At 40.3% G+C, this 13830-nt stretch overlaps 1 protein-coding gene across 1 annotated transcript; it reads left to right on the top strand.

Annotated features, from left to right (window-relative positions):
* Window positions 1-585: 585 nt before the first annotated feature.
* Window positions 586-12424, top strand: tamalin (trafficking regulator and scaffold protein tamalin). The gene is made up of 8 exons (XM_054609959.1): window positions 586-954; window positions 3366-3418; window positions 4655-4709; window positions 6649-6751; window positions 8333-8426; window positions 9970-10036; window positions 11151-11217; window positions 11448-12424. The coding sequence occupies exons 1-8, from the start codon at window positions 757-759 to the stop codon at window positions 11945-11947; spliced, it is 1137 nt and encodes a 378-aa protein (XP_054465934.1). The 5' UTR covers window positions 586-756; the 3' UTR covers window positions 11948-12424.
* Window positions 12425-13830: the final 1406 nt, after the last annotated feature.

Here is a 13830-nt window from a genome sequence, read left to right as displayed (position 1 = left end):
TCCATTTTGGGTGCAAGAATTCACAAAAAATATCTTTCAGGTGAGTAAAAACACTTATGTACTGCATTTTCATAACTTTTCACTGAACAAGAGCAAATCATGCCATTGTTTTGATATAGACATTGATTTAAGTTAGCAACTGATGATTATTTTCATGATCAACTGTTAAAAAATGTCAGAAAATAGTGAAAAATGTCCTTTGCAATTTCTTAAATATCAAAGTGACGTATTTCAAACCCCAAAACATTCAGGTTAAATTAAATATAAATCAGAGAAAATTGGCATTTAGCTTGAATATTAATTATCAATTATCATAATACTGATGGACTAATCAATTAATAAACTAATCCTTCTGCATCGACTACATGCTTTGTGTCTTTTTTTACCTCTTGATTTTACCAGCTATTTCTGGATCATAACCACTACTTTATGCTGCATATACAGCAGCCTCCAAAAAACAAAAAAAACACTTCCAGTTTGCGAAATGTGAAACAGAAACGTCCAAGGCGCCCTCGAAGGCAGCAGAGGAGGACGCGCGTCAACATCCCTATTGGCACTCATTCGTGTCCTTCACAATAAAACTCCCCGCCCCCAACCTCTTCAGAAGAAACACGCTCATGTGAAGTTGTAGTTGTTGGCTCCACGTTGAAGCTCACAGCTCGGTCGGCATCTTTCACGGCTGGTTTTTCATTGAGGACAGCAAGACAATTAATCCTTTTGATTTTTCATTTTCCACCACATTTGTATGAGCTCAACATGACATTCAGGAGGCTGAAGAAGGTGAACTCCAGCGGGCCAGAGAGTGGACCCGCATCTCAAGACAACGACATTTATTTCCCCTCATCAAAGTCAGACAGCTGCAGGACTGTGGACTTAACGAAGAGATCCTCGGAGGTCTACAACCACAGGACTTTGGCTTACTCTGGAGGGACGCTGCCAAGAAACTTCAAGAAGGTAAGAAGTGCATTTAACTGTTTTCCTTCTCCTAATTTAATTCAAGTTATCAATTAAATTATAAGCTGCACGCTAAAAGTAATTCTAACATCTTATTGTCATTTCGATTTGTTTAAGATCATATTTAAACACACTTTTTTTGTGATCAATTTAGAGATTATTTCACCTTGCAGAAGGAGGAGGTCATTTATAATGATGTCTAGACAACACATGGGATTTGTGTTGCTTTATCTTAATGTTAAAATCTTAAATTCTGTTGGCTGGAGTCTACTGAGTTGTGTAATGTTGTCAGTCTTGATCAGACAATATTACATGTCATGTTACGATTATCCTGGCCAGAAGAATTGTTATTCCCTATCATCAAAATATCCTTACAACTCTTAAAATGTCCCTAGAACATACTGGAAACACTTTATTTACATTTTATCTTTGGGAGAGAAATATTTGTATTTCATCACAGATCGTGCACAACAATGTAATCATAAATCATTAGGTCCCCCTTCAAAAAATAGCAACATGGTGTGGGTCTTTTATTTTAAATCAGGCTCTATTTTTCATTTCTTTACCATGATAGCAAGCCAGAAAGCTTTTTCAAGTCACTCATGTAGATATTCATGATTTTGCAGAGGCTCTGCTGGTTCACTGTTTATCTACAGAAGCCCATCCAGGGACAAGTGTGGACCACCCAAACACTGAATCTGATTTATGATGGGTCGGGTACTCCAGGGCCCAGCCTTCAGATGAGAACAGATTCAAATGAAGATGATTTGACCAACAAGTTCAGATTAATTCATAGACTAATGACCCCTTTCCTTTGAGGGATGATTTACATGTAGGCAATTGAGAAACCATTACAAAAGTTTGGAGTAATTTAATTTTCTCAACCTGGGTATGAGCACAAAGACAGACAAAAAATCAACTAAAACTTCTTGACTGATGTCATAAGACCAAAATTATTATTATAAAGTTTTTTAACTTTGACCTTAAAATGGGGGATTTGTACAAAGTACATGGAATGTAAGTTGGTGAGTTTGTGTTTTGTATTTCTCCTTTTTATATGGAAAACTTATTTTAGGCCTTGGCAAACATTCGTAATAGACATTAGGGGAAGTTAGCGTGTTTTTTTTGGGTTCAGCTCATAAGTACAGACAATATACTTGATTGAAACTACTAATTAACTTCAAATTGGGGTATTCTTTTTAAAATATTTAAATCCGATTGACTACATTAATCATATAGTACTCTAACTCTGTTGCACATTGCCTTTATTTCCAAATAAGAGCATACTGAAGATGGCTTCATCCGGGATAAAGAAATGTAAAGTTTTAACGTGATCGAGACTGTCATCCCCTCCTCTGATGCTCCAGAATGACACCAGCTTCAGCCGCTGTTGCATAAAACTGGTTTAAAGTTCGCATGGCTTGTGGGTCAACTGACTTATTCTCCGGGGCCGTTGTGTCTCTCATAAAGCTTCATTCAATTCTGTAACTTTACTTCCTTTGGGGTTTCTGTCATCCCAGTTGGAAACCAGCCTATAACAGACTAGTGTGACAGTGTACAGTGAGGAGAGGCACAGACATCCACAAACCTACATGCATACATACACAGTGTTCGTTGTGGCTGGAGTGAGGGTTTACAACTATGGCTACAACAGTGCATTGTGCACACACAGGCACAGAGATCCCGCTCCAGCCGCCCCCGTCGGCCTCTGAGGGTATTTGGGAATAAATGCACTCATTGAGACTGGAGCGGGACAATTCTGTAAGTGTTGGGACATAAAGAAAGCAACATTTTACTGCGCAGAGAGACTGTAGCACAAAGCAGGCCTTTCATAGGGGCAGCATTTGAAAATGATCGAGTTGGAACAGACGAGGATTGATTGTAAGTGATTTAGTGGAGCCTTCTGGACAGATACCTTCCTTATTTATACAGTCAGGTAGGGCAGAGTCTTGACCTACTGTTGACTTGAGTTTTAACTCAATGCAGTCATTGTGGTAGTTATTTTAGCCCAGTCTGTCTTATTTGTTCCTTAATAGGCTGGAATTTGCACAAACTGCTCTAAATGATCTAAAGTTTCACACAGGTCAACAGTTTCAGTGCCTGGAGGCATCAGATTTTGCGTAAGGCTAAATTTAGATGCTCTTAAGGAGTTGTGACTGTGTGAAGTAAACAAACAGCAGCCCGACACGCATTTCTGGTTTCACCCGTGATGTTTCGACAACCAGCGTAATGCCTCAGTGGCTTAATAAGACAAACGGCACACGTGACCCGATGAACCGGTTAATGCAATGATGTGTACAGAGGGTGTGTCCTGGAAAGTTCGGGGGGGGGAAACCCTCATGAGTAATCTTGCGTTAACCTCACGCAGGTGTCTGTCTCGCTTCATGTCCTGTTTCGTTTTCTCCTCACAGGGTGGCGGGCTGCAGAAGTGGAAACCCTTAACCCTGACACCAGAACCACAAAGGTACAACCTCCTTCACCACTCACTGACATTTACACTTATACGATTATCCTGATAAATCATCAAAATGTACTTGAATGTCTTAAATGGCACTAAAACATACTGGAATCACTTGACCTTAGATGTAGGTAAGAAACGCATCTCTTATTGCCTCACAGATATGACACAACTTTTTTGGTGAACAACCTTTTGAGTTAAAAACAATCAATCTTAAAAAAGGGAATCATAAATAACAAGGTCCTCCCTGCATAAATGAAGGATAAATACATATCTTTTTTAAATGGCAACATTGTGTTAGTCTATTCTTTCTTACATGATCATTTCTCTTAATTTTTAATTTGGCTCTATTTTTCACTTCTCTTGAACATGAAAGCGAGCTAGACAGTCACTCATGTGAGGATATTCAGCATTAACCTGATAATAGAAAATTCACCACGATCAACTTAATGAGAGTGTTATTTATTAAATCCTACATCGTCCCATTCCTCTTTACAAGTGAGCAGCCTCATCTCAGTGAAAGGCCCTCATTCAAACATTCATCCACAATGATGGCGGCCATTGTTATGCATGATATTCTTTGAGGGTTGTCATGAATTTTCATGTGTTTTGCTACCCCGTCATGATTGCTGTGTTTGACGTCCGTCGGCCCAACAGACCATTGTACTGTACGTTTAGCTATGACGTCTAAAGGCTGTCGGACACAGAAGAAGTCCTGTGCAGCCAGAAGAGATATCTCGTAATGCAATTTAGATACGGAAGAGAGGAATCCAGAGATGGCCATAAACATCTTGTGGAACTACTTTCATCCTGGCCTTGCATTATGTACAAAAAAGCTTTTTCATAAATAGGTTTTCCTATATCATCATTCCAATGAGCCAAAATAGCTGACGGATAGGCTATAAAATCCCAGATTTATTTGATTTAAAGTGTAACCCGATTTTTCACATTATTTGGTCTATAAAACATTGGAGAAATGCCCGTCACAATATCCTAGAGCCTAAGAAGACTTCTTCAAATGTCTTGTTTTTCCTGCCAACAATCCAAAATTCTGGTTACAATTACACAAAACAGAGCCGACACCACTGAATATTTGGCATTTATACTAACACGACTAATTACCTACCCAAAGTGTTGCTGTTTGCAGATTATTGGATATCTGAGTAAGAAAAAAAGTTGTGATAGCTGCAGATAATACCAGAAAATATACCTAAAAATAACAAAATCTCTGTCCTTTTTCAGAAAGGTGGTGGTCCTGGAGAAAAATGAAGAGGAGTCGTTTGGTTTCGAGATCCAGGTAAGAGGATTAATAGCGATATACACTATAAGAGGGGATTTAGTAACCTCTAAAGTGCCATTTAACAGGATTTCACTGAGCGGCCTCATCTCTGTCGACAGATGCTGAAACTTGTGTACATCTTATCTTGTAAATCTCTTAATCCAAGCATTTGACTGCTCTTGCGTGGGGGTGAAAGGTCACGCATCAGTCAAATAACGTTAGCGGTAGTCCCATGATTGGAGAGGAGATGTTTTTTTTTATCTCCCAGCGTCTGTATTTTAAGCCGTGTGGTTTGCTCACACGCTTCCTATGTAATACCTGCTGCACTCTCACCCTCTCAGCGAGCTGACGCTTCACTCATTTGACCTCAATATCTCTCTTGCCGCCTTGAAGCGCTCTAACCTCACAATGTCGGCTCTGTTATGCAGAGCCCTTTTCTTAAAATAGCTTTCTGAAAAGGGTTCAATATGGATATGGCGTGTTTAAGTTTCTGTGAGTGGAGAACTTCATCGAGGAAAAGACTTATTGTTCTATTTACGGGATCAACGGAGGTTTCCGCCCTTCCTGCCCGCCTGTGGACAGGAGGAAGTGAGATCATGACGGCCAGTTGGACGTTCAGAAGAGAGCAAGCGAGAGAGAGAGAGAGATATGAGTTTGAATCTTGTGTTTTCCTGGTGGAGTTCTTCCCTCAGTGCCTGTTATGTTAACACCAATGTGGAGTTGAGGATCCAGCATGCAAATGTTATATTTGCGTTCAAACGATATTAGCGTAGTTTGCATGTTTATCTTGCAGCCAGCTGAGAAGGAAATGAGCCAGGCCGATCTAAATCATTGCAAATTTTCCATAAAAGACACTCATCCAAGTTGGATCAATGTTTTAATAGAAGCACTATAGTGTGGCAGATGGAAACGTTAAAGCTTGATGCTGAGAGAAAATAACTCAACAGTCGCATATTGATAGCCTGACGGTCGCGTGACAAGGGGAAGTCTATCTGTGGCCCGCAGTGCTCTGACCTTCTGCATAGAGACTGTGCAGACCGAAACAAGGAAGAGCATGCGGAAGTAACAAACAAAAGGTTTCCAAGACAACAAAATATTTGATACATTAAAAGGAAGGTATCCCGTTAGCTTACAACAATGTTCTGCATTTGAGTTTTATTGTTCCCCCTGTCCATACAACGCAAAAGAGATCCCCTCCTAAGGTGAAACAATACATTAAGCTTTATTTATATAGAAATATGTCCAGTTGAAAATAAGCTTTCTTATTTGGAATAAAAAACTAAAATAAGAAAGCTTCTATAGGCTGATATGACAAATCTAAATCAAAAGTTACTGTTACAGGTTTTTGGGTTACATTTCCTCTTTGTGCATCCATGCACCGGATTTTTTTGGAGGGATTGTAACACAAAAGGGCAATTTTGTTCTAAAAAGACTAACCTTGGTCTGCTGAAGCCTCAAACATATTTTTAGCTGAACATTATTCTGTGATGAAATGTTGTCCAAAGTTGCACAAATGACAAGAGGCCCCTTGTCCCCCATCTCTTACAATCAAACTGCAATCAGAAGACATTTGTGGTCAGGAGGAACAATAACAGTGACTTTCAATGCACATTTGGGCATGTCAGTACTTCAAAAAAAAAAAAAAAAAAAAAATCAAAAAAAAGTTAACCTGTCCTTAATGTTGAAATGTCTACCATCAGTTTCTGTTCAATCAGAAAAAAGAACTGAAGCTCTTTCTTTGCACGTTTGCACCACGTCTCAGTGATATGATCTGCTTTCCTGTCACAGCTTCCTCTGCTCGTCATTCAGCGTTTTATTTATCAGTCTTGCTTTGTGTATGGCCACCTTATTTCAAAACTGTGGACACTAATCACATTGTGCAAGACAGACCTATACAAAAAAATAGAAGGAAGTATTTATCAATATGTTTTCAGAGTGGTTGTTCTGTCTCTTTCAGACTTATGGGCTGCACCATCAAGACCAGAACTCGGTGGAGATGTGCACATTTGTGTGCAAGGTGCACGATGACAGCCCGGCCCAGCAAGCAGGACTTAAAGTTGGTGAGTTTGTGTTTTGTATTTCTCCTTTTTATATGGAAAACTTATTTTAGGCCTTGGCAAACATTCGTAATAGACATTAGGGGAAGTTAGCGTGTGTTTTTTGGGTTCAGCTCATTCTCTTTTTCTGTCTGCCAGATGATACTGTATCGTACGTCAACAAAAGCACTCGTGTGTATCAGGCCGGCTGTTTAAGGAAGTAGTGACTGCTTGCCTACTAATTTTCCAGTCAACATAACAACACGTATTTGCCAGCTCCTCTCACCCATGTGCAAGATAAAGTAGCGAATCCAACCTTTCAAATGCCAGTTTGAAAGGTTGTTATTTTAGTGTTATTTTAACTTGCAAACCTTAATTGTTTCCTTTTGTGTATTTTTAAATACAAAAACCTCAAAGATATAAAAATAAATGTGACAGTGATTTTAAAAGTAGAAATATTTAATAGTTAATATTTGTGAGAAAGTAAGATTTTTTGAATATGTATAAATAGAGTGCTGCATTTTTGCTCTTACAGTTCTCTCGTCTCCAAGTCAGTAGGTTTCTTCAAATGATTTTTGGTTAAATGCCTGAAATAAGGTCTGAGGTTAACATAAGCGTAATTTTAACGTTTAGTTCTACGATATAAAATATGGCAGTAAATATCCCACTTGTGAATTTTGAAGCTTTTATTTTTCTCAAAAAAGGCGTTTACTAAAAGTGGCTAAATGAGACTATTAAATGTCATCAGCTGAATACTAGTCCGCCTTTAGCTTAGTGGTGGTGACGTTAAGTCATGTGACTGTGATGTAGTTTTTTTTTTTTACAACTATAGCTTTTGTACTTCGTCCGATTCTAATAACGCTTCAAAAATCATAAAAATGGTGTTCATTTGTGAAGATTATCTTGCTGAACAAAACGGAAAAATCCCACTGGCTTTTTGTCGAAGGAACCAGGGCGAAGCTAATTTCTGGATTGGTCTTAAAAAATATGTCTTCCCTGTCACTCTTACCTGTGGTTTTTATAACTCATGACTGCTCCGTCACAGGCTGGCTGCTCTCAGCGTTAATGTCTCCGTCACTGTGTCAAATAAAAGAAGGAAGGTCATCCTCCGCCACCTTCCTTCTTTTAACCTGCATATGTCACTTCAATTTCACTTCCTACATTCCTCACATGCTGCCTCTATTGTTCCCTGTGTCTCTCTGCGAACACAGTGATCTCATCGCATGAAGTAGAATAGTCGGTGGTTTTTGAAAGAGGAAAATAGGCTTTGTGCTGAACCCTCACAAAGGCTTCTGTCACGCATGAGAGTCCACACCACGTCTAATAAGTCTGATGTAGAACAATAAGAGTCTCACAGATAAAGAAAACAAATATAGCTTTAACATGGAATCAGCTTCAGTTCATTAACGAGCCGTATGCCACGACTGCACGCGGCTGCCACATTTGTGTTGCACATGTATCGAGGTTTCATATGGAATCAAACTAGCCTCAGTTGGGCTGCATCTTGCAGTAATTGAAGCCACAGTGGATTGAAGTGCATCCTGGAGGCTTCTGGTTAACAGACTTTGTGTTTCTGTGTGTGTGTGTTTGTTTCTGTGTGTTTAGGGGATACCATTGCGAGTGTGAACGAGGCCACCGTGGACGGATTTCGGCACAAGGAGATCGTTCAGCTCATCCGGGCGTGCGGAAACACACTCAGGTACAATGATCAAAAATGTGTTAGTAATGCTTTCAGGTTTTGATTTATTAATGAATATGTTCCATTTATTCTGGTGTTGAAACAATGAGTCAAAAACCTGCTGCTAACTAGACTGCAAGAAAGATTTATTCAGAGGAAAACATAATGTAAATTAAAGAGGGACATGTCTGTGAAAAAACAGAAAAGAGGTGACACTCATTGTGCAAACACCTCAGTTGAATTCAAAATAGACAGCCCGGTGTCTAAAAACAACTGAAACTCATGAGTGAGAGGAGGTCCATGTTCTAGATATTGTTACATCAGTCAAATTCAAGTTTGTGTTACAAGTTTGAATGATTGGTAAATAAATACATTTAAGTCAGTTTACATCTGCAGGCATGAATTCTTTGTACTTTGAGAACCAGTGGTTTTATAACTGAGCATTAAAAAAACAACTAAACATTTGCTGGTTCTAGCTTCTGCAATGTGAGGCCTTGTTTATAATTTTGTATATTTAGTCATTTGCATATGTTTGTGTTTTGGGCTGTTGGTTAGACAAAGTTAGCAATTGGAAGATTTTGCCTCAGGCTGTGAGAAATTGACATTTTACAGCTTAGAAAGAAGGAAGGCAAAAATATTTATAGTAACAGCCTCAAGCAGGGTGAAAAGCCGGTCAGCAGAGAGAAGGGTGAGAACCAATCCTGTTTAAAATATGAGGATAATGGTGAACATTTTCAGACCGTCTCTCACGCTGTTGTTCACATGAGAAGTGCCAAATATTTTTTGTGTGAAGAATGGAGGGAAAAAAGTTCAGACCCTGGCTCTGGTCCTGTGTGTAGAAGGTGTCAATATCAGATTGTCTGTTTCAGAAAGTTATTGAAACAGTTGGACACAGACTCTCATAATCCTAAATTGGAAAGGTTTAGGAGAAGTTGCATTCAGAAGCTGTTCAACCATCCTTCAAGCAGTTCTAATCAAGCATACTGGTAGCTTAAAATCTTAAAAGAACAAAAAAAATGTATAATGTCCTGTTTTACTTCATTTCATTGAGTTAAAAAAGAGTTGTCCCCAATAGCTTAAGTATCTTTAACCGCTCTGTTGAGTTGAGTGCTGAGTCTAATCTGAGCCACACTCTCTTCCTCATCCTCCTCCTCCGCTTGTAAAAGATAAGAAGGACAATTAGCGAGGCCTCCAGAGCTGCTGCTAAAAACGTGAGGTGAACCGCATCAGAGTGGCAGGGGAGGCACAGATTTTAAAGACTGACATCAAATTACACAACTCACAACTGGAGTCTCTGTAAACTGTTAAAGTGAAAACAAGCTCCATAAATTGGTCACCCACTCATGTAATTCAAAGGATTTGGTTGACTGATGTTTCTCGAGTGGAAATTGTATATATATACCTTATCCTTCCCCTTTTCTTGTAAACTGTTTGACACCAGACTTATTCCTGTCTTGTCTTATGAAAAGAGCCTTTTATATGGTCCCAACTTTCTACCCTTGTTTTAATAAGTGCTTCCCGTTACACTTAATAACTCCACTGCCTTCTGGTTTTATGCTTAAAGGCTGGAGACGGTTTACAGTGACTCAATCCGAAAAGCGGAGCTGGAAGCCCGGCTGCAGTATCTGAAGGTGAGGTTTTTTTCTTTATACTGTTTCTGCAGCAGCTTTTCACTATTTGTCAGCGGTGAGTCAGCCTGTTTGTGTATGTCCACCACCCTCACACACACCCATTATGTTACACGCTAGATATAGACAACCCCCCCATCCACACCTGTCTCCCCCGCAGCACCACCTGTTGCATCAGCAGTTCACTGATCTCCGCAGACATTCTCAAACTCGTGGCTGTTAAAAAGCTGCCAGCTTTCCCCCCGAGAGATTACAGCAGCTGTCCCGCTCTAATCCACGAGTGTTTGAGAGCTGCAACACAGCCGCTTTCTGAGATACTAATCCAACGTTTAAAAGATTGACCTGCTGCTCAGCACGCGGCATGTTTACAACGTTGGTTGGATGCTGATTTTTCAATAAATATGACTCATTTATGTTTATCTATATTACTTCCTCGGCTGTTACTGAAAGGGGGGCTTCATTTTAGCATGTTAAATTTGCATTCAACCGTTTGTTTTTCTGTGAGTTATCATATCTTCTATGTGTCCGCATGAAGAAAGGACAAGGCAAGCGGGTATATAAATAATCAATATTTCTGGATATGCAGTGGTTAAGTTCAAGTTCTAAAATTGTTTTATTAAAGTTCAGTTTATTCTAAAAATGCTACTTCACAAAGCTTCACAAACAGGCTTTGTAGTTTTTAGAGGCCCACTTTAGGTCATGATCTATTATTGTGAATATAAAGTTTCAAAATCTTCCCCACCTCTGTCTTTTTTTTTTTTTTTTTTTTTCACAAATAGTACCATGGTATACCACTAAATGAAGTTGCACGTAATTCAGTAGTATTTAGGTAAGCCCTCTAGTATGTCATCTTCCTGTTAGCTGTACATCCTGGTATTTGTCAGTGCAGTTCTTTCTGTTTCACACATACTCTTCCCTTGACGCAATAAGTGACTTTGACCGACACATCTGCAGTGTTGACACGGATAATTTGGCAATTTAGTTTTTTTGTTGAAAAGTTTATACATGAGCTGGAAACTGTTGACCCATTATGGCTATAACCTTACATGTGTTGTTCTACAGCCTGTTTGTTGTGTTATTTTGTCAATCATTTAACACCTTTTCCTTCCTTTTGTAGCAAACTCTTCACGAGAAATGGGATGAATACCGGTCGTTAATGGTGCAGGAGCAGAGGCTTGTTCATGGTAGGTTTTATGCTATTAAAACATAGCAAAATGTCCAGATTTAGAAATCATCCAATCATCAATTTAAGTTGGTTTTTTTTAACGAAAGGCAAATGATTTATGCTATCAAACATTCACATGTTCTCAAACTAAGAAATCCCCTGTTTGAATAGTTTCCTGCATGCCTGTGTGTTCAGTGATCGTCAGTTATATTTGTGTCACCATCCTAACTCTTCCCTTCTCTCCTGTAGGCATAGTGCTCAGTGATGCTGCAGTCTACGAGTCGTTGGAGTCAGCAGGCGTGTACGGCAGCCTCGGCACTCCCAGCCCCGCCACTCAGAGAGCCCTCCACTGCACCGGCAGCACCAGCAGCAGCGCCAGCTTTCTCAGCACGGCCACCGAGGACGACCCTCTCTACCAGACCTGCCTGTACCCAGTGGACCGCAGTGTGGACTCCGTCAACTCCACCACAGACGGAAAGAAAGAGCTGCTTAAACCGCCACAGAAGCAGCAACGCCTCCGACCGGCCAGTGAGCTCTTCACGACAGCCAAGACGCAGCTGACTCGCAGCGCCAGCACTCGCAGCTACATGAGGGGATCTTCTTCTTCGTCGTCGTCCACCTCCGGGGAGAAGCAGGGAGGATTCAACTCACTGCAGAGGAAGCCCAAACAGAAAAGCTTCCGCAGGCGCATCCTCAAGTTCATCCCGGGCTTGAACCGGCCGCTGGAGGAGGAGGAGAGCAAACTGTGAGCATCAAACGGAGCCGTTCACCTAAACTTCACAGACCCAAAGACTTTAAGCACCACTGACTGTCGAACTAAATTTGCCAAAGAAAAAAGTGCAAGCATCTCCAAAGAGTGAAGAGACCAAAGTGTATGGCTCTACAGTTGCACCTCTCCACGTTTGACCAATGATCATGTGGCTGCGTTCTGTAGGCCTCAGTGTTTCACAGCTGTAAATAACTTTTGTTTCCTTTTTGTTCTTTAAGTTATTTATTTATTTTAACATGTTTCTGTACAGAATCAAGGACTTTTCTGTTTATACTACATGCACAAACTTTTCTTTTGACAGCTGAGTAAATAACCTGTTACATTTTGTGATTGTGCAAGGCAACATTTGTAAGAGACAACTCTGATATCTACTTTAGATGATTCATATTGACCCTGTTATGTTTTGTTTAGTTTTTTTCCGTCTAAGTCGAGGTTCCTAAAAATAAATTATGTGTCATTTTCAGATTTTACTCTCGTTATTTTGTGCAGAATTGCAGAACAATTCCCACACAACTGTTTGTGGGAATTGTAGCTGCCAAACTTAAATTAGCGCTCAGACCTCGAGTGTACACACAATCTGTTTGTAATTTCCCCAGTTGAGATGTGTCCTACTCCATGTGATACTTTTAAATATAGCGAGCCTCCAAGGTTCCACAACTCTTCCTCCGTTAAAGAATGTTAGTGCTCGAGTTCTGGAGGTGAACGTCTGGTCTCGGATGGTTTGAGGCTTTTTGTGTTGCGAGATATCCAGAAGCGAGGCTGTTGTTCAGGCTATGACACAGTTTATTGTTGGGATGATGGTGAGGAATGTGCGGAGAAAGGCATGACCCAAAATTCCAAACACAACCGCTTTCTTTCAGCTCCTGCAAGCGAATGCTGATTCTTCCTCTTCCACGCTCTCATATTCCCATGGTGGCTTCAGTTGTCCAAGAGCTCACTCTGTATGTGTGTGTGTGTGTGTGTGTGTGTGTGTTGGGCGGGGGTTGGTTGGAGTCTTTTCATTCCTGGCTCCCAGCTGACCCATGAGGTCATGGTGGTCACTCTCTCCAGCGTTGATCTCTTTTGTCCTCGGCCGCTCATTCACAGATGCGTCAGGAGTGTTGATGATGGTGAGCGATGGTATGCGGCCATGTGTTAGAGCCGAGCCCTCTGACTGTTGTGGGCACACTAAGGAGAAGCAGGGGGGGGGTCATATAAGGGATTGTTATGCAAGCTAGTCGGTGCTTGAAACATGGGTTTAGAGCAAATGGGCAGAACGCATAACGAGGGGATAATTATTCAAGATAATGGTACACTAAATACAATGTGTGAAAGGGCCATTTAACAGAGACAATGTCTAAACAAGGAGAGTGCTCAGCAATTAACCCAGTGGGCGGTTAGTATAGGGGGCCGGCTAGCCAATAATACTGTTGCAAATCTTTGGATGTTGCCCTACTGCTAAACACCACTGTTGATCTCAAGACTATGCAGGGAATTCGTTTTGCAGTTTGAGAATGAACTGCAGATGGTCAGTTTCTGCATCCTGATCTAATTATCCCCTCTAGTCCAAGTATGATTATTAATTTCCTAAATGTGTCTCATTGTTTTGATGAAAATGCACCAAAAGGTGTGTTCTCAAAAATAAAACCATCAACAAAATGACATATAGGTGTCCAAAAGCAAAATTGTGCAACAAAAAAATAAATGAACTCATGACAGCAGAAAGAGAGACGCTTCATTATGGAAGATGGAGATCATGTTTGAAAAGAATTACTTTTATTATATCAAAGATCAGAAAACGGTGAACACAGTATTTTAGAGCCATCAAAAACTCAGACAATTCACATTAATGTATGACCAAGAACATGCAACCATCAAATGTTT

This window comes from Anoplopoma fimbria, chromosome 12 (assembly GCF_027596085.1).
Source record: "Anoplopoma fimbria isolate UVic2021 breed Golden Eagle Sablefish chromosome 12, Afim_UVic_2022, whole genome shotgun sequence".
Classification (NCBI taxonomy): Eukaryota; Metazoa; Chordata; class Actinopteri; order Perciformes; family Anoplopomatidae; genus Anoplopoma; species Anoplopoma fimbria.
Note: the sequence above shows the minus strand (reverse complement) of the source record. Positions and strands in the feature narration are given on the sequence as shown.

Bases quoted from the DNA above. Each gene is read 5' to 3' on its own strand.
- tamalin (XM_054609959.1), top strand. From the start codon at position 757: ATGACATTCAGGAGGCTGAAGAAGGTGAACTCCAGCGGGCCAGAGAGT. The intron at 955-3,365 runs GTAAGAAGTGCA...TTCTCCTCACAG, and splicing joins TGCCAAGAAACTTCAAGAAG to GGTGGCGGGCTGCAGAAGTG. The intron at 10,037-11,150 runs GTGAGGTTTTTT...TTCCTTTTGTAG, and splicing joins CCCGGCTGCAGTATCTGAAG to CAAACTCTTCACGAGAAATG.